General features: G+C 37.6%; 2 protein-coding genes across 2 annotated transcripts; both read right to left on the bottom strand.

Annotated features, from left to right (window-relative positions):
• Positions 1–7558: 7558 nt before the first annotated feature.
• On the bottom strand, positions 7559–9388 carry LOC134844393 (uncharacterized). The gene is made up of 4 exons (XM_063861052.1): positions 9105–9388; positions 8761–8905; positions 7993–8118; positions 7559–7656 (listed from the first exon to the last, which is right to left on the bottom strand). The coding sequence occupies exons 1-4, from the start codon at positions 9280–9282 to the stop codon at positions 7644–7646; spliced, it is 462 nt and encodes a 153-aa protein (XP_063717122.1). The 5' UTR covers positions 9283–9388; the 3' UTR covers positions 7559–7643.
• Positions 9389–12556: 3168 nt separating this feature from the next.
• LOC134844212 (ankyrin and armadillo repeat-containing protein-like) lies at positions 12557–20289 on the bottom strand. The gene is made up of 3 exons (XM_063860793.1): positions 19847–20289; positions 18587–18959; positions 12557–16402 (listed from the first exon to the last, which is right to left on the bottom strand). The coding sequence occupies exons 1-3, from the start codon at positions 20108–20110 to the stop codon at positions 12696–12698; spliced, it is 4344 nt and encodes a 1447-aa protein (XP_063716863.1). The 5' UTR covers positions 20111–20289; the 3' UTR covers positions 12557–12695.
• Between the last annotated feature and the right edge of the window lie 223 nt (positions 20290–20512).

The raw sequence follows: 20512 nt of genomic DNA, 5'->3' as shown, positions 1-20512 counted from the left end.
GAAAATGGTATGATTAGAATTTTTTTTCTAAATTTTTTTTGTGAAAAAAAAAGCTTTGAACAATCAATTCAACAAGAAAAGAAAAGGAAAAAAAACAACAACAACCACAACATTGACATCTATTGCAACTATTGCAAATATTGCAACTATTGCAACTATTGCAACTGTTGCAACTATTGCAACAATTGCAACTATTGCAACTATTGCAACTATTGCAACTATTGTAACTATTGCAACAATAGCAACTATCGCAACTATTGCAACTATTGCAACTATTGCAACTATTGCAACTATTGAGGAGTTTGTCAACCCCGACACGAAATGATGAGGAGAAGCGACTTAGCGATAAGACCACCGTCTTATTTTGGTTTTCGTGATCACTCCGAAGAAAATCCAAAAAAGGACACCGTTTCTGCGACGCAGAAAGTTAGTGACGATGAACAAGAGGATTCATACAACGAAACCGAAGACAAAATAGAAAATGAAGAACAACATACTGGGGCGACTCAACAGCTTCGTGTTATGACCCTCAGTGAGCAAGACCATTATCCTGTCGTACCCATTACAGAAAACGTCACAAACTGTTTGTTTGGCGCCTTTGGAGGGTCTCTCGACATATCTAAGGAAGTTCAAGAAACTGAATGGGGGAACAGATGGACTGTGAGTGTGAACCTCCAAGGCAAACTGTATTTAGTCCCGGGGGAAACATTGGCCGTAAATACGTTGATCTTTTAACGAAAGAAGTCTGCCGATTGAACCAAAACGAATGTTCAGAACGACTTCTTGTATTCAGCCGATTAATCTTACAGCGGGACCCAATGATAAAAACCACACGTGATGTGAGAGCTTTGATAGGAAGACGACTTGAAGACTAGGAAAATAGTTCAATATTCTACTACAAGAAGCCAGATGATGTTCACAAAAACAACCGAGGAAACCTATGAAAAAAAAAACAGATCTGAAGACGAGCACACCGCAGTGGTTTTTGCACGAATGATGATGGAAGGGAAAGTTCGGTCTGCCATGCGTTGGCTGACAAGCAGATCTGGCGGAGGTTTGCTCCACCCAAATGACGAAGTTATTGATTCCACAACAAAAACAAGAAAATTAGTCATTGACATTCTGAAAGAAAAGCATCCCGTAGCAAAACAGTCAAAAGAAGAAGCAAGAAAAAAAGTAGACAACTTGCCTGAGTTAGAAACAGTAACCATCACTTCTTCTTAAATAGAAAAATTTGCGAGGTCAATGCACGGTGGAGCCGGACCTTCAGGAACAGATTCGGAACAATGGAAAGACGCATTTGTTCGATTTGGAGGACACAGTTCGGCTTTGAGAGACGAAGTGGCAGCGCTGATCACAAAGATAGCTAACGAAATTATTCCATGGAACCAAATACGAGCATTGATGTCAGGTCGTCTGATTGCTTTAGACAAGTGCCCCGGAGTTAGACCCATTGGCATAGGTGAGTGTTTGCGAAGAGTAATGTAGAAATGTATGGCCGAAGCGACCAAAAAAGATCTCGAAGAAACCTGTGGATCTCAACAACTAGCTTGTGGTGTGAAAGCAGGAGTAGAAGGAGCTGTACACGCAGTGGAGGAGTTGTTTAATAGCACCTAGAGGACGGACATGGCCTTCTATTGATGGATGCCTTAAATGCATTCAATGCATTGAACAGGGAAACGGCTCCATGGAATGCTAGAATACTTTGGCCAAGGTGCTCACGATTTCTATTCAACAATTATAGAGGGTATGCGCCGCTAATTGTTGCAGGAACGACAGAACTTCTTTTCAGTAGTTAAGGCACTTCACAGGGTGATACACTAGCGATGTTGTTCTATGGGGTTTCGTTGATGCCATTGATTGAATCACTCAATGACCGAGATAAGTATTTACAAACATGGTATGCAGATGATTCGGGAGCTCTCGGCGCACTAGAAAACCTGGTTGAATGGTTGTCATCTTTGACTGAAAAAGGTCCGAAGTATGGCTATTACCCCGAGCCAAGCAAAAGTTATTTGGTTGTTCACCCGAATTTTGTTGAAAAAGCTCATCAATTGTTTGACAGGTTCGGCATCAGAATAGTTGAAGGTAGAAGATATTTGGGCGGATTTATTGGCTCTGATGAAGGCAAAATTCAAAATTCGTTTCACTACAAAAAAGTCCAAGAATGGTTGGATTGTCTTGGCGAGTTGTCCAAAGTGGCAGAAAAAGAACCTCAAGCTGCTTTAGTTGGATTAACAAGATCACTGCAATGCGAATGGAATTTTGTCCAGAGAGTAGTCAAAGATACGTCGCAGTTGTTTGCTCCTCTCGAGAAGATGTTGGAGGAAAACTTTTTGCCAAGCTTACCAGGAAATTCTAGTGTCACACACTCAGATCGTGTTTTGTATTCACTTCCTGTCAAAAGAGGGAGACTAGGTGTGCGAAATCCAATAGAAGGTGCCGAACTAGCATTTTCCACTTCACGTGAAGCAACCGAATGTCTCGTGAGTTCGATCCTTCACCAAGATGATTTCGACCAAACTCTACACAAAACAAAGATGAGAGAAGCAAGAAAAAACCACGAGGAGAAACAAAATGCTGTGGACAAAGATAAACTCGATGAATTGCTTGCAGTTTTACCAGCCGATCAGAAACGAGCGATCCGGAGAATAATTGACTGCCCTTGTTGAAAGATAATTTTGATTTGTCAGCCACAGAGTTCAGAGACGCTCTATGTGTCAGGTACAGAAAACCCACTCAAACGTTCTTTCTCGAGATGCGATGGATGTCAACAAGATTTTGACTTACAGCATGCACTTTCTTGCAAGAAGGGCGGACTGGTAACACAACGACACAACGAAATAAGAAACGCAGGGGGCGATCCTGCTTCAATTTTGTGGAAAGATGTGAAAAGAGAACCTGTCGTAAAAGAACCAGATGTAGAAAATGGAACCCCGGCACTAATTGCAGATCTTTCAGCTCGTGGGGTTTGGGATAGACAGTCGGCTGCGTCGTTCGACATCCGTGTTACAGACACTGACGCTCCGTCTTACCAAAACCGCCATCCATGAATGTACTGAAAACAGCAGAGATTGAGAAGAAAAATAAGTGTGGACCAGCTTGTGAAGAAAAGCCCATGTCTTTCACTCCACTTGTCACTTCAATAGATGGTGTTTTGGCACCGGAGTTCACGTTTTTCCCCAAGCGACTAGCAGATGTTGGTCTGGCATCAAAATGGGACCGCCAATATAGTCATGTCATGTGCTGGGTGAGATGTAGAATTTCATTCGCTATACTAAGAGCAACCAACATTTGCATCAGAGGCACAAGATCCAAATAGCGATCCCTCCGGCGTTGAGGACGGTTACACAATTGGAATGGCATTCTAAAAATTTGCACGCTGTTAACTGGGGCTTTCATCGCGCATAACTGACTCCTATTATGTTAGAATTTCGACACCATTTGCATAATAATTCGAAGAATATGAGATGTTTGAAGATAAAAACACAGGGATGACAACTGTGAACAAGAAATGAAAAACTTTTCCTTGCGCCATTCGAAACCAATTTGTTTTGATTTTAAGTTAATTTACATCTTCGCATCAATTCAACTACTGGCAAAACAATTAAACGTTTTTTTGGGCTGCTACAACTGAAAACTTAGACTTTTTTATTTTTGTTTTTCTGAAAAAAAACACCAGTCATACACAATTTCCATAAAGGGGAAATTGTATGACTAGCATTTTTTTGATGGCGACGACAAAAATTTTTCAAAGTTTTTTTGTCAAATTGCCCCCATAAAATTTTTTTGGGATTCTTTTAACCGCAAATTGATTTTCGTATTCATACGAACAGATTTTTTGAAAAAAATAATTTTGCATGCAAGAATTTAATGTTTTTTTTGTGTGGTAGTAACGTAGTCCTGGATATACTAATATTGGACTTTTCCTTCTCGGTCATTCCTTCTTCATAACTTTTTCCAAAAACGCTTAAAACTCCTCTTTCTTTTGTATGACATGTTTTTGTATACCATGATCATTGTGTCTGGTAACTTAAAAATTCAAATTTTAGAAATAGTCATCTTTGAAACTTATTGCCAAAACTTAAAAATTCAATACTTTCGTTATAATATTGTGTGAGACAGAAGTAACACACATCAGGCTGTTTCCAATGCATTATTAATGCGAGACGGCCAAACCTTTGGTTACTGGTTACTCGATTGAGTAATCAAGATTTATGTCATTCGTGTTCGGTTACGAACACAACCAAAAAATTTTAAAGAAACTAAAATGTAGAAAAATCAATATTTTTGGTTTATGGAAAAATGCTAGTCATACAATTTCCATATATGAAAAAAAACTAATCATAGACCTTTCATGCAATCTGTACGTATGGAGTTGTATGGAAAGTGTATGACTAGCCTTTTTCCATATATGGGTATTGTATGACTAGTATTTTTGGTCATCCCGGAAACATGCTTGTCATGCGTTTTTCTTATATGGAATACTACTTATTATATTTTTTTTGTAATTCTATAAGTACAGAAAATTATAAAGAAATTCTACGAAAATTCTATGACAAGCGTTTGTCTATTTAAAAACTTTTATGATTCCAATTTCATCGTTTAAAAAAAAAACAAAAAATTGTTTCCGTTTTTTTGTGCTTTGCCCAAAAACAATAATCAAGCACTTTTTGTTGAAAAAGTATATATATATATATATATATATATATATATATATATATATATATATATATATATACATATATATATATATATAGCATAAGAGGCCACAACTGCAAACCGTGAAATGTTTTTGACAGAAAAAAGTTTTATCTTAGTTCCTGGAAGCAAAAAATAGCGTTCTGGCTGCACACAAAGCAATCGTTGTAGTTTGTTGTTATTTTATTCGAAAAATTGATTCTAGACAACTAAATGTTTTTTTGAGCTGAGAAATGATTTTCCTCATTTTTAACAAAATGATTGAGCTTAGAAGTGATGTTAAGCATTTTTTCATCAGCTTCAAAAATTGCTGTAGTTGTGTAAAACATGCCTGTCATACAATTTTCATTTAATGCACGACAAGTGTTTTTTCCTTAGACTCCATGTACAGAATTGTATGAAAACCATTTTAATTGTATAGAGTTGAGATATTTTTTTTCATGCACGGAGGTCAATCCAGACTGTTAGGAATGACGGTTTTTTCCATATGGTACTCACATTCAGTGTTAAAACTTGGCTTACAGTGTCCACTCAAATAAACTAAAATTTTGGTTTTCAGTCGTGGTTCGAACGGTATAAAAATTTTTCAAAAAGTTGCCCCAATACCGAAAAAAAAACATTTTCGATTTTTTGATTTTTTGTCTAACTTCGAACGAAAAGCCTATTTCGTATTTTAAACAAAAAAAAAGTTACCACAAATAACCATCGAAATGCTAATATATTTTTTGGCGCCATAATTAATAATTTTGAGGTGAAAACGCGCGCCGAGAAAACGCAACTTTTTTGTCCAAAAAAAAATTGGTCCAAAACATGGTCTTTTTAGTGCTTTGGGAGATCTCGGAAAATCAATTTAGTGAACCTAGAAAAAATCTACAAATTTTTTGAAATTTTCCTGAAACCACTCCCCCCCCCCCCCCCCTCCCCCCTTCAGAAAATCCTAGATTCGCTCCTGCAGTAGAATAGGTTTTTTCAGATCTTTTTATCCAACCGCGCACAAAAAAGGCGCTAATTTGAGAAAAAAAAAAGAATATACTTATGAAATTTTTTAAGCATAGGGTCGGAACATTCTGTGCTACCTGCACAGCAACCGCCTGTAAATGTTATTTTTGTATTTCGTCTTGTCGTGCTCAGTGTGGTTGAAGCATTCTATGCTACTTACTGAGCAACTAGCTAATCTTCTAGCGTTTTGTTAAGCTTAATTAGGTTGTTTACTTGGCCAATTAAGATAAATAAATTTGATTTCGCAGCCAGAAATTTACTTGCCCGAAAACCAACATCGATTTCGTATATTCAAAATTAAATTGAATTAAATTGTATTTGAATTAAGTTCGCCGAATCTTAAACTTTTTTTGTCCACACAATATCTTCCGCCATGTCATATAGCTTGTCCATGTCCTGAAGCAAGTTTTGACAAAACGCATTAGAAATTTGCTTTGAAAATTTGATTCATTAAATGTAATATACCTCTTCCTGCAATAATTCTTCCACCATTGGATCTACTGGCATTGATAAGTTTTTGTCTTTATGGCCATGCTTGTGTTGTCCACATTGAGAATGTTGCTCCTTTTTCGTATATTGATAAAGGTCGTCATAATAGCCCTGCAACAGGATAGACTGATCATATTTAAGGTTTTTTGAAGTATCTCGAAGAATAATAGTTCAGCTTTTTACCTTGACTGGCGTTCCATCTGAAATTTAGAAAAAAATTTGTTGATTGCTTTTCGTTTTATTTCGAACTTTAGGCATCAAAAACCAAACTCACTTCCTTTGGAGCTGCTGTCTTTTTTCGTTTCTTGTTGGGATTGTCAAAAGTTTCCTGAAAAAAAGTCACCAAAAAGTTAAATTGATCCTATCATCCATCATATCAAATTATCAGGAGATTTATAGTCTTTACAACCTGAGTGCCTTAGTTGGTCAACTGAAAAGAGTGACGTAGTTAATCGAGTGGTTGACGGGTTTTCGCAGATGGGGGATTGGCGGGAGGGTTCGCAGAGGGCGGGGGAGGTAGCTTGACTAAATTACAAAATACCCAACGTACCATGATTTTTTCACTGTTCTGATCGGTTTTTTGACCATTGACTGCCAAGTTATGTTGCCGCTTCTTCTCCGCTTTTTCCAGAGACTTCATTCGGCTATCCAATTTCTCCTTCAACGTCAAAAAAAAATGTTTTTCTCCTATTGAAGAAAAATGAAAAAATTTATATTAAAATAATTTAATACAAGTTATACAAGTTACCTCGTATTCTTTGTCGATCTGTGACATCTTTTCTTCGTGTAAAGATTTGTCAAATAGGTGGTCAAAACTTGGGTCTTTACTTCTGCTGGCGAGGTAAGAATTCATTTTCTTTTTTATACTTTTTCAGCTACGTTATACAAGTTATATAAGCACTCACTTTTTAAAATTTGTAAAACGTGAAGACACAATAAAACGTGAAGGTACAGTCACGGCTTAAAATGATAAAGTTGCTATGATAACGCAATTAATTTTTCAAGGAAAGAATACTTTTTTGTTCGGGAAAAAGATGATCAGAAAAATTTTATCAATATTTAAATAAATGCAATCTCAAACAGCAGGTGCGCCGATATTTTGCAGGAAATATTTTTTTAGGATCCGACTTAGAGCTGTTTTTTTTTCAACACTCAGTTTTCCCATGTTATTTCAAACGGCGATTCAAAGCTCAGGTGACCTACAAAACCTGCTAAAAGCAATGATTCTTAAATTATTATCATTAGATTTTCAACAATGCTGGTATGACGTTTTTTTGTGTCCGCGAAAATGAACCAAATTTCCGGACAAAAACTAATCCACAGATGAAACAAAGCTTGTGCACGTCAATTAAGGCAGAAAACCAAAAGATAAATGAAAAGATTGAATTTCAATTTATAATTAACAATTGTTTTCATGGTGTCTTAGTTTTTGGTCAATGGTTGGTTCTATCTCGTCAGCCTCCAATCCTATAACATTGAAAATTATTATTAAAACGGTGCAAATCGTTTAGTAAACTAATGCATTCATAAAAGCTTCATTTTTATTTTTAAAAACAGGATAGAAGTTCATACTAAATCCAGTCGCAGAAATTTTTCTAGGGGAAGGTGGCGGTTTTTTGAAAATTTTTTAAAAGTTTGCGGACTTTTTTTTTTAGGTTGATCAATTTCCGAAAATACTATAAGGACCCTATTTTGTCAAAAATTTTCGGGGGCATTTTTGGGCACTTTGGAAAAATTGACAACCAGAATTGAGGGGGGGAAGGCCGCCCCTCCTCGGCGCGCTACTGACTAAATCACACATACCAGCCCATCATCATTTTGACGAAGTCGTCATAGTTGATCTTTCCGTCTCCGTCAAAGTCGGCATCGCGAACCATCTGCTTAACATCTTCCATGTTCAAGTGTTCGCCCAAATTGGCCATCATGCGACTGAAACAAATAGACCGAAGCGTGGAGAATGACAATCGGCCGACCTCATCAGAAAGTCAGAGCTTTTTTCAAAAAAACAGCACCTGCCGAAAAAATGATGCGCGAATTTTTGCTTCTGCCTTTAGAATTGTTGTAAACAATCGCTGATTGCCATTTTTGAAGAAACTAGGGAGTTTTTTTATCCAAACTTCACTCCAAATTTTTTCTATAACATCTGAAAGTTTTTGTTGCCCGAGCTCAAAATTGAAATTATTCTCAACCGCGATCAAGTTATGGGGCTCGAAAAGTGTCAATTGGACAAATTGGGATTAAAAAGGCGTACTATAATTGCAAATTTTCTTTTAACCTCAGCGTAGGCAGAAAATTGATCCGGCTCAGAAACTAATAACTATTCAATATCAAACCCCCCCCCCCCCCTACCCACAATTCTGGTGGCCATTTTTTCCAAAAGATCTCCCCTGGATATAATTTCACGAGATCCATTTTTGGCCGGCTAACATAGAAAATTTTTCTATATAACTAAATTTGAGGGCGAACCCATTCAGGGGTTTGTACGTTAAGCCAGGCGGTTATTTTAATTTACGTTTCTAATGAGAAAAATGTAAATTCACGAGCTGCTCTGCAGAAAGAGATGTGACTCACTATAGTTCTGAGACAGTGATGAATCCGTCGTCGTCCTGGTCGAATAGCTGGAATGCCTGTCGGACAGTCTCCTCGCTGTCCGTGTCCTCTGTTATCTTGGACGTGATCAGAGTGAGGAACTCGTTGAACTCAATGATTCCCGTCTCTGAACAAACATGAACATTTTTTGCAGAATGCAATTAAGTCCTTTGGAAAAGAGGTGTATGGAATGAATTTTGCCAGGAATCTTTGGGAAAGCTATCGATGAGCATTTCATTTTTCATTTTGATGTTTCATCATATGGGGGGGGGGGGGGGTAACCAAAAAAACCCTCAGCAGACCCAAAAGGCTAAACAAAGGCGCACTGTTAACATCCACTTCAGCCATCATGTCAGCCACCTCTTCTGCAGTCGGATTCTGACCCAGTGACCTCAAAACTGACCCCAGCTCCTCGTGATCCACAGTGCCAGACCCATCAGTGTCGAACCAGTCGAATGCCACGTAGAACTCCTCAATCTGAGCCTCGGTCAAATGCTCGGCCATAATTTGTGTACCAGTGCAGAACAAAGAATTAAAAACGTTTTGTATTTGAAAACAGTTTGAGCAGTATTGAATGTTTTATTTGACGTATTGTACGGTAAAATAATAAACACGCGGCTTTTTTTGTTCATCATTTGACTGCACAATTACTTTTATGAGTTTTTTTCTGTTGAAGCAAAGATTCTAAATGATACTTTTTTTGAATACTGTAAGAGAAAATGAATTTTCGTATCAACAAAAGTTTTATCAGTTAACTGTTAGCAAGCGCATACAGCAGAATATATCAGTAAAAAAGCAAACAGGAACAAGAAACAGTTTTTGAATTTGTTTGAGTTTTTGAATATTTTAAACTATTTAAAATGTAGCTCTTTGGTACAAAATAAAATTGATGGCGATGAGATAATAGCAATGCCGTATCAGTTCCAAAAATATCCGTATCAGTCCTAAAATTAACGCACTTTTCTTATTGCGGATGATCCTAGGAAGCCCAGTTGGTTGACGTGAAAAAAAAACTGTTTTCAAACAATCGCATTGGACCTTTTGTTGAATTCGTTGATTGTTCCAACTAAATCACTGAGAGTTACAGGAGAGAACGTAGTGTACTTTTTGCCGGTGATTTCATGTACATTATTGAAAGCTTGTAAAAATCAAGTGTGGCACCATATTTTTGTAGCCCATTTGTTCGGGATTTGGATTCTAAAATGAAATTCAGAAAAATTGTCTCAGTTTGTCTATGTTATCTCAGTGCGAGACAAATAGTTTTTTTTTCCGTTTTCAAACTTGAAACATTTTAAAACTTTTCATTTAAAAAAAAATATAATTAATTCTGAGATTATCATCTTTATGATTATTATCGAAGCACCGTGTGCTACTTGCAACTGAACCGTTTGTTCTTGCTGTTCAAGCCGATGAAAACGGCGGGAAGTTTTGCATTCGGGTGTCTTTTTAGTTTTTTCACGCATTTTGTTCACGCCCGAGCGACATATCATCAAAACTTGTTTCAGCCGTGATTTAAACGAAATTAAAAAAATTTCACAAAATGGTCTGTGTCGAGAAAAACTAATTGACCTTTTTGTGAATTAATCTAGTTCCGAGCGAGTGACGCCATTGAGGAATGTTCGCTCAATGAAAATTGGTTATACGGGGTTTACTACAAAAACTTGCTTTGGAAGCTTCCTGTAGACTACTTCTTTCAATATAGAAGATGTCTAAAAATGAAAAAAAAATACGAATTGTAGTATTGAAAACATTACACGGATATAAAGGAATATTGTTTTGATTGCTTACTTAGGATTATAATGGACTCTTTTCCACTTAACAAATGTCAATTCTTTCGAACTTTTTTCAATTTTTTTAAGATTGGACCCCTTTTTAAACTATCCAACATTTTTTCACTAACTATTTTGTCGGATATCAAAAAGAAAGTGTTTCGTCATACAGGCTGACCGGTTAAAATGTCCTGCCTTGAAAAACAGACAAAACAGCGATAAACTCCAGGTCTTTATAAAACAGCTACAATGACACAAAGAAATAGAACAGCTAAAAATCAAAAACTGAATGAAAAAAGGCTTTTTAATAGAGAAGGAAACACAAAAAGTGAAACTGCCGCAAACTTCCTTTAGACCGGGAGATAAACCAGATATCCGATAAAATAGAGTCTATAAAGGTTAGATTTAGACAAAGGTATTTTGAAGCATTCTTGTATTCCAACTGGACCTGTCTAATATTCTCATAAATTTTTTATTCCCACTCTGATTTCCACCAGCTCAGTCGAGTCAAACTTTTAGGAATAAATTTATTTCTCTTTTTTGTTTCTTTTTAATTATTTAAATTTATTAGGAGAAAATAGTAACATTTTTATAAGTTCCAGAAAATTACAAGCAGCAACACGGATCTAGAAGAGCTGATGACCTAATACTCTGAGAAAAAATAGGTGGACAAATCAATAAGCAGTCTAGACGCGGACTCTAGGCAAACAAACTGTTGCTTTCAACAAAACAAACTAGGCATTGACCTCAACCCTGTTTAAAATAAAGATAGTTTTAATTAAATTTTTACATCATTATTATTTGCAAGTCCACTTTATATATTCATACTCGTTTTTAACTATTGTTTCTACCATAGCTTTTGTCAAACAATTTGACGACCTTATAGTTGACCTATAACTTAGGCTAGATTACTAAGCAAACAACCAGCAACGTTCATTTAGTAACACTCGTGCGACCGCCGCAGAGAATTACTCCAACAAACTCGAAACAGCTGCTTAAATTCAAAAAAACCTTAATAGTAGGTTCTGTGAGTTTTTTTTTTCTTAGTTATGGGACAATGATTGTCTTTCTTTAGACACACAATTTATTGATTTACAAAAATTAATTCGGCAGATAATTCTTGAAAAGTAGAAATTTTTCAAAACTTTTCCTCTGTTTTCAAAGTTATTTTTTTTTTACTCGCAAAGCAACTTCAGACACGGCTCTGTACTGTTTTATTACCAGAAAGACAGAATCGAGCAATACAATACGATATCGGCTTGGTCCTGATACAATACGGTTAGTCTAGGTCTGATTTTATTTCGTTGTTTCAGCTCCAAAACGACGATAGCTTATTTCTGAGTTTTCAGGGTTTAGCAATAAAAATCAATAAGCAAAAAATTGTCGACTCGGGCGAAAAGCAGCTTCTGCTTTTCTTGGCTTCATGAATCTGGCAAAAAACTAGTGTGATCAAATATATTTTGGCAAACATATTTACATAGGAATACAAAATTGGCTGGAGCGGTTTATGTTTTTTGCTGAGGGCTTTTTCTTGTCGAAAAAACTTCGAAGACTTCAATCAGAAGCCAGTAAATGCTCGGAAACTCCTTTTACAAAAATTTTCCGATGATTTTTTCTTTTCTTTGAGTTTCTTGCTGTAGGTTTTAACACCAGTCTTGCATCTCTGCACAAGTAGAAATTGGTGTCTCCTAAACTGATGTAAAGACTATAAAAGAATTTGTTCACTTTCTATAGGATTTCTATTAAATCTGCCTAATTCCTACTCTGCCAACCCTTCAGAGTATAAACTGCAACGTTTCGGTATAAATTGCTATATATATTCAGCTGAACAGACTTATAGGGACGTAGCTTGTTTCAAAACTTTTAACTTTTAATTCAGGTTTCCAATAAGTGACAAAATTGTTCTGGAAAAGTTTTCCCAACAATCCAATTTCGTTTAATCGCTACTATGGTCTTGGCCGTCCATGGACAGAAGCTCACTCCAAAATTAGTTTTTTTTAAATGTGCCATTTGCAATTCCATATGAAAACAGTTTTCCACACAATGTGTTAATTTCTGTGTTAAAATAGGAATTTAGTTAATCTTCAGTTTTTTCAGATAGTTTATTATTTACATTTGAAGTTTTCTGATCAAAAGTTGATGATAGTGTTAAAGATCAGCTATTATCTTAACGCTTTTTCCTGTTCTCACAACAGCTGTAGCTGGTCGCATCATTGGTCTCCCAAGAGTTGGAGTAGAGGTCATCGCTCGTGACTTCATGGACCTCTGATCACGTGCACCCGAAGCTGTTCCGGCTCTTTGTGTTCCCGAAGTGGTAGGTCGCGACTTTGTAATCGCCGACGATCTTGTACTTGGTCTAGTGGAATCACCTGATGCGCTATACGTGCTTCGTGTTTTGACCGGCGGACCTCCCATGACCTCTAAATGGTGCATTGGACATCCTGTAGACATTTCCATGTTGAAGTTCTCGACAAACTTTTCGGCTATTTTAGCGTCGGCTTCGAGATTCTCCATTAGTTCCGTGAACAGCATCGGACGTGCTCTACATGTGGCGAAGAGAACTCTTGACGCTAATGCGTTGAATGTCAAATAACCCAAAGCATTTGCAGACGCTCTTTTGACCTCTAGATTTGAAGTTGATTGCAAGTTTTTCACGCATTGTTCGACGACTCCCAAGGTCACGAAGACTTGGGGGATACCTGCTCTCGTGTGACACAGACTCGCAATATATCCCGAAGACTTGATCACAGCCTGTTCATTCCTTGATTTGAGCAGTTCAGATAGCAGATTAACCGAATGGCTTGTTAGGCTAATTTGGTCTCTGTCGACAATCAGTTTAGCCAAAACAGCAGTCAGAAACGCACCTGTAGCTTGGAATGTTTGGTCGGGGTGATCCAAAAATTTCTGGAAATGCTTCATCGACACACCGCCAGCGTTTTTGATTGCAAATTGTTCTTTTGTGTTGTTAAAAGCAAAAGTAGAAATGGCCAAACCCGCAATCTTTGCTACTGACATATCCCGATCGTTCATGAATCCCAAAACTTCCGAATAACTGAACTTCTTACACGACTTCAACATTTCTAAGTTTTTGCTGTTGTTCAAAACTAATTTGGACAACGTGTAGGCGGATTCGACTCGCATAATGACGTCCTTTTTGTGATCCGCCAGGCATGATAACACCAACGAAATAGCCGATTCGTCAGCCAGTTTTGTTTGGGTAACTACGTTGTTTCGGTTTGCGACTCCGACGCACAGAGTGCCAATAGCTTTAATGCATGCTAAATGCACGTCTCGGGTAAGCTTCGGTGCTCTGAGCAGTCGAACTAACGGTGGGATGGCGCTCTGTTGAACTAGTTTGTTCTGAATTGTAACGTCATTTCGACTGTACGAATCTAAGCAAAGAGATCCGACGTATTTGAGTTTATCCGAAGGAAGAAGAATCATGTCAATGATTTGAGGAATCGCAATAGCGTCTGCAACTGTTTTCTGTTGCATCAAAGCTTGCCCAGCCAATGCCCAAAGAGCGAAGGCAGCTTGTTCTTTCACTTTTATGGACCAAACTTTAAGAAGTTTTATCAACGGCACATATCCATCGTGTGCTAGTATAATAGCTTGTGTATCTGGGTTATTAGTTGCCAGAGCTTCCAGAGCTCCAGCTCCTGCTATTTGGACCTGCAGATTGCGGACCTTCATTAGGTCCATTAACGGCGGCAATACTCCTGCGTACACTAAAGCGCATTGGTTGTCGCGGTGGTTCAGAACAGTCGCGGCGACTGAGTTTGCGGCAGCAGATCTGACATCTTCAGAATCAGTTGCGAGGAGATCCAAATGGATCATGTCAATCCGATTGTCCATAAAAGCAGACTGGTTATCTGGGTTTTCTTTACAGAGAGGAACCGTCATCATCATTACGTTTATCAGAACATCTTCAACCGTTCCTTCGTCCAAGACTTCAAACATTTTTTCAATTACGCCTTTTTCTCGCATTTCGTCACTGACTTCTTTTGAAAGATCGGCTAAGTCTGTTTGAATGATTGCCGAACGTGATTGGATATCGGGCTCCTGAGATCCGAGAAGCTTTATCAGAATGGAGATCGAGTTCGCTTCGCTCAGCGCAACTCGGGTGTCATGGTGCCTGGAAATATTGTTTACAATTGAGCAAGATAGAGCAATCAAGTCTACGTTTTGCGAGTGCATTTGGTTTACTAATGCTGGAATAGCTTTAGCTTCTAGCATTCGTTTCCAATAATGATCCTCGGCTGTTGATAAAAACTCAAGTACTTTCAGAGATGCAGCAATTTTGTCTGTATCGGAATCGTTTATCATTTCAACCAAAATAGTCCAAACAGGCAAATCTTCATAGTTTTCTTCAATGTAAAATTTAACTATGTTGTTATGTCCGTTAAGAGCCGCCAAATGAATGACGTTATCACCTTTTGTTGTTGTTTTTGTATAAGAGGCGCCATTTTTGAGCAAAATTTTGGTTGTTTTCAAAGCCCCCGATGATGCAGCTAGCTGCAAAGGCGTTTCTTTGCTTTTATTCTGGGTCACCATATCAATTTGGGAAGCATCACGAGCTAGAAACTTTTCAAGAATTGTCGGATGGTCGTAATAAGAAGCACAGTGTATGGCATACCAACCGTTAGAATCGCGGATGTTCACTTTTGCTTTGGCTGCGAGCAGGCAGTCGACAATTTCATTGCTGCCGTGTTTACATGCAAAATGCATAGCCGTTGGGCCATTTTGTTTCTGAAAATGCTGATATCTTCTAACGTCAATGTCTACTCCTTTTCCTAGAATGTAAGTCAATATACTGACTTGGTTTTTGATAGCTGCTAGGTGTAACAGCGACAGCCCTTTTTCATCTTCTTTAACAAGCATTATTGAGCTGCCTTTTTCGATGAATAGTTGAAAAGCGGTCATTAAGCCTAACTCAGCGGCTACACGAACTCCGTTGAAAGGAATCATCAATTTCATCGCTTTTTGGAAGCCGTATTTCCGCTTGAAAAACTCTTTCACTTCATCATCTTTGACATTTGCGTTCTTTTCTTCAATTTTTGCCTTTTCTTCTAACATGATCTGCACCCAAATGGGTTTCACAGTTCCGTTTGCAGTACTGAATGGCTCAGCTTCGAGCAGAATTAAGTTCACGTATTGTTCATTCACAGTGTGAACAGGTACCGGATACGAGTCAGCGTATATGTTCGTGTTCTCCAAAAGTTCGTCCAAGTTCTTTTTTGCTTTTTTCATCAAATCTTCGTAACTTGAACTCAATTTATCTTCGGAGTTTTCAACAGGTTTCGTTTCAGGGTCAAACCCCATACGACCATTCAGCCCAAAATAGTCGTCTTTGAAATTGAAGTGCTTGCATTTAAAATTTTTACCCAAAATATGAGGTGGAAACTCTTTGTCAGTTCTCATTTCATCAGAACTTCCGAAGTTTGTTATCGACAAAAGCCGGTTTAAGTCGATAATTTTTCCAATTTTCTTCAGAGCTGTGAAAAGAGGTATCAGACTTGCAACTAAATCCAGGTACATCAAATGTCGCCGAATTTCAAGTCGTTTCGCGAGCGCAATCTGGGAAACTTCCGCTTGATGACGTAATCGACTTTGAATTTGATTATACACCTCAAATGACATGTCAGGGTCTTCGACAATTGTGTTCACGTCAAAAACAGGAGTGGTCAAAATCAGGTTTTTGAAGGTTTCTACTTTAGAGACGCGCATTTTTCCGTACATGAGATAGCTTTCCTCGTGTTCCATGAACAGCTTCATGTCATCGTCGGTGCAGACAGGAGGATTGTCGTACAGGTGCTCGTAGACGGGAACAGATGACTTGTCTTTTATTCCGTTTCCTGAACAATCACAGAGTAAGTTTTGTTCTTATAGGTTTTTAATCAAGCGTCAAGAGAGTATCCGAGTCTGTTAAACATTTCATTGTTAAAAAATTTTGAATATGATGACGCGCATCTAAGGCAAGTGAAAAAAAGTCAATTATAATGGATTTTTGTGGTATAAAATGTTTTCAATATTATCACGGGCGGATCTAGGATTTCTCAAGCGTGGGGGGGGGGGGCTGATTTTTTTAGCACTCCTAGAACGCTATGACAAAACAGGTCAAATGCGTTTTTTCGACGCGCGCTCCCCTTCAAAATTAGTATATATTGGCACCGAAGACGCTTTTAGAAACATTTTAGGGTTGGCAGCCCGTCCCCCTCTCGAGAAAATTTTTGATCCGCCAAATGTTGGGTACCCCCCAATTTATATTAAGAAAATAGTTGAAAGGAAACATAGAGTAACAGAAAATGAGAAAAAATAATTAAAGTCGCGCAGAAAAAAGTTGAAATTGAAAAAAGCAGGTATTCATTCATCTTTAGTTAACAACGTGCAAAAGATTTTGTGCTCGTTGATTTGTGCATACTCACCCGCATCTGAATGAAGTGCAAAAAAGTCGATTATAATTGAATTTCATGGTAATTCTCTATAAAAGTGAAAATTAATCTATTATAGTTAAAATATAATTGTTTTATTAGCAAACTGAGTATACTCGCTTTAACAAAATATCAATTGTTTTTGACACTGACAAAGAAACTTAAATGTGTTAGATTTTTATCCATGGAACTCCAGTGTGGGCGATTGTAATCCATTTATCTGAATCAATCAATGAATTCGAGGCGGTCAAACTAACTCGCACTCAGTAAAAAGAGAAAATAATCGATTATATTATAATTATACTCGTACTTTTAGCAAAATTATAATTATTTATCAGCGCCAATTTTAGGTATTTACACGATTTATAATCGATTATAATGATAACATTTTTTGCTGAGATTTTAATAAATTATAATCAATTCCGAAAATCTCTTATAATCCGTCTTATAAACTATTATAATCTTTTTATAATCTACTATAAGCCCTTTTTCTATCAAGTTATTATTTCACAAGAAAAATCAGTTCAATTTATAATTTAGCTATTCTGCATGAAAACACAGTAAAAATCAACAAAAAATGAGAATCAGTAAATCAGAGACGGATCTAGGATTTTCGGAGAGAGAGGGGGGGTCTCCTAAACCTTATATAGGTTCAGGGGTGGATTTAGGGGGGGTCGGGGGGGGCGGACGCCCCTCTCCCCTCAGGGTTTCGACCCCCTGCCGACCCAAAGGGTCCCCCCTTTGGTACTTTTTAAGAAATCCATTTTTTGCCGACCGACCTTAAAATTTTTCTAATGGCGCCTTTGGCGCCAATATATACTAACTTTGAGGGGGAGCGCGCGCCAAAAAAACGCAATTTTTTTTGCCAAAATTTTTCAAAAAGTGCCTAAAAACGGCTTTTTTGACCTGTTTTTTCAAAAATTTGCCTGCGGCGCAGAAAATTTGGCAAAAACAGGGGCCTTTTAGTGCTTTAGAAGAGCTCAAAAAATCAATTTGGTCGACCTAAAAAAAAAAAAAAGGCGTCAAAATTTTCGAAAAATTTTTGAAAATCCGCCCCCCCCCCCCTCAAAAAATCCTGGATCCGCCCCTGTATAGGTTCCATTGATTCCAAGCTCTCCCAAGGCATTTAAAAGACCCTGTTTTGGTCAATTTTACTATTATAATTCAATAAAATTTGAGAATAAAAAACTTGCATAAAATAATCGATTATAATCGATTATAACGATTTTTATTGTTTCGAAAAACATTAAAAATTATAATCCATTTTTAGTCAATTTTAATCAATTCTTTTTGAAATTTATGGAGACTGATTATAAAAATCTATAATAATCTATTATTTTCTCTTTTTACTGAGTGCGGGAACACTTCAGCTTCCCTCCAAACGGGTAGTAAGTCAGCTCGCAAATCAGCAACAATTTTTTAAATTAAATTTTTAAGAGTTTCGACAAAAACATCGAAATTAGAGTAAATGTTAAGAACATCCCCCCTTTCGTACCTGATAAAAAAATATTCACCCCTGAAATGAACTAAAACTACGATAAAGAATCTAGGAAAATAGGACTTTAAACAAAATTTGCAATGAGGGAAAATTGGTTTTGTTTAATGTACCTGTAGATTCACTAGGAGTCGTGAAAATCTTCTGGAAATCCAGCTTTTCCCTGGGAACTCCAGCAGCTGTCAAATGGACCAGCGTTCTCCACCTGTCATTAAACTTCTGACGACTTTCTTTGTTGTCAAAATGGGACCCATGCCAGATTGTTTTCAGTTCATAATCCACAGCAGCCAGAGCTTGGCCGATTAGAGTGTCAACGTAGGGCGAGGATATTGAGACTGACGTGCTCTTGTCGAAGTTTGAGAGAAGGGAGATGTTTGGGGTCTGGTTGAACACAAACATCCCGATTGTCAGTTCACGTACTATCTGGTGCACCTCTCGGAAGTCCAAATGAGGGTAGTCTTCTTTTTGGGGCACGAGAAGAAGGAACTAAAATATGACATAATGTTCGAAATGTCAAGTGCACAAGGGCACAACCAACATATTCCACATTTACTTTTTCCAGCTAAGTGAATGAAATAGTACGCAAAAATTATTTTACTTGTTATTGTGTTCGCGAGGGAAAGGACTGACATACGAGCTATCTAAACCCCAGTTACTTCCCTAACTTTTCCGGGAAGGAAAAAAAGGCTCAATCAAAGCAACCCGCGGCTCTTTTTCCTTCCAGCCCCCCCCCCCCCCCCACCTTGTATGAGCATCAATTTTATGATGAAATGAGTGGTTTTACAAGGTTAATTATGAAGACCAAATAACCAAATAAGTTTGTCATGGCCCGATCAGTCCGCATGGCAATTTTCTTGTTAATCGGTGGGAACAGTAATTTTGCTTGTAGAAAACTGGAGGTGGGGGGGGGGGGAAGAACCCAACTCGCAAACGAGCTGTGATTATGACTTGTTTTTGAGCCCTCGATCTTTTAACTAAAAATCGGACCAGTTGTAGTTCACAACCACGAACACTTCTCAAACACTCACCGTTCTATGAAGCAATATGTTTTATCACAGAATCGAATTTGTCAGAAATAACCCCCCCCCCCCCCACCTGGTTCAGCGAGATGTTTTCCAGGTTAAGTATGAAGACCAAATGTGTTTGTTATAGCCTCATTAGTCCGCGTGTCAAGTTTCATAACAGTCGGACAGAAGAAACAAACCTTTCAATTGTAAAAATTCGGAGGTAAAGGAGGGAAGAGTCATGAAAACATTATGAGCTGCTCACACCAACTCATAACCGATACAAGTCGCAGTCTATTCTATTTATTAGCTCAGAACAAAGTGACCATTTCGACATATAAATGTAAGCTAATATCAAATTAAAATCACCTCATTATAACTATCAGTTAGTTTAGTTTCGCTTGCCAATCCGAGTGGTGCGTTGAAGTTCGTCTTCAGTTCTGATTGGTTGAGCAGCCACGAGTGGTGTTGGCAGCTGAACAACTGCTGAATGTCTAGTTTGTCTCGGAATCGTTTGTAGAAATTAGAAGACATGTGGTAAGCTTTGTTGAGTGTCGCTTGAAGAGCGCTGTCGGCCTCCTGTTCCGGATTGAAAAACTCGGAATCATTTTCAACATAATCCAATGATGACATAATTCAATGGTAATTTTGAAAATATTAAGTGTTTGAGATCACATTGAGTTAGAGATAAGAATTGTTTTTTTTGTTCTGTTTTCAAAAACTCAACGAGTAATGCTTAGAGCTTTCTCAAATCAAAAGTTAAAATTCATATCGTGCACTTTCGTTTTCAGCACGTTCACAATAAAATTCGCCTATCAGATTGAGTATTGTTGAAAAAGAGTTACGAAAAAAGTGATATGCGATTCCTTTGTTGATACATGCATTTTATGGCCTGGCGCTTTTTCAAAATGCTTAAAAAGAAACAACACAGAAAGTTACCTGTTTCCGATCCCGCTAAATTTTTGGTAAAATTTCCATCACTCGCCGAAACAAAAAGTGGCATTTTAGAAAGTATTAAGTGTGATTACAGGGAAG

Source organism: Symsagittifera roscoffensis, chromosome 4 (genome assembly GCF_963678635.1).
Source record: "Symsagittifera roscoffensis chromosome 4, txSymRosc1.1, whole genome shotgun sequence".
Classification (NCBI taxonomy): Eukaryota; Metazoa; Xenacoelomorpha; order Acoela; family Convolutidae; genus Symsagittifera; species Symsagittifera roscoffensis.
Note: the sequence above shows the minus strand (reverse complement) of the source record. Positions and strands in the feature narration are given on the sequence as shown.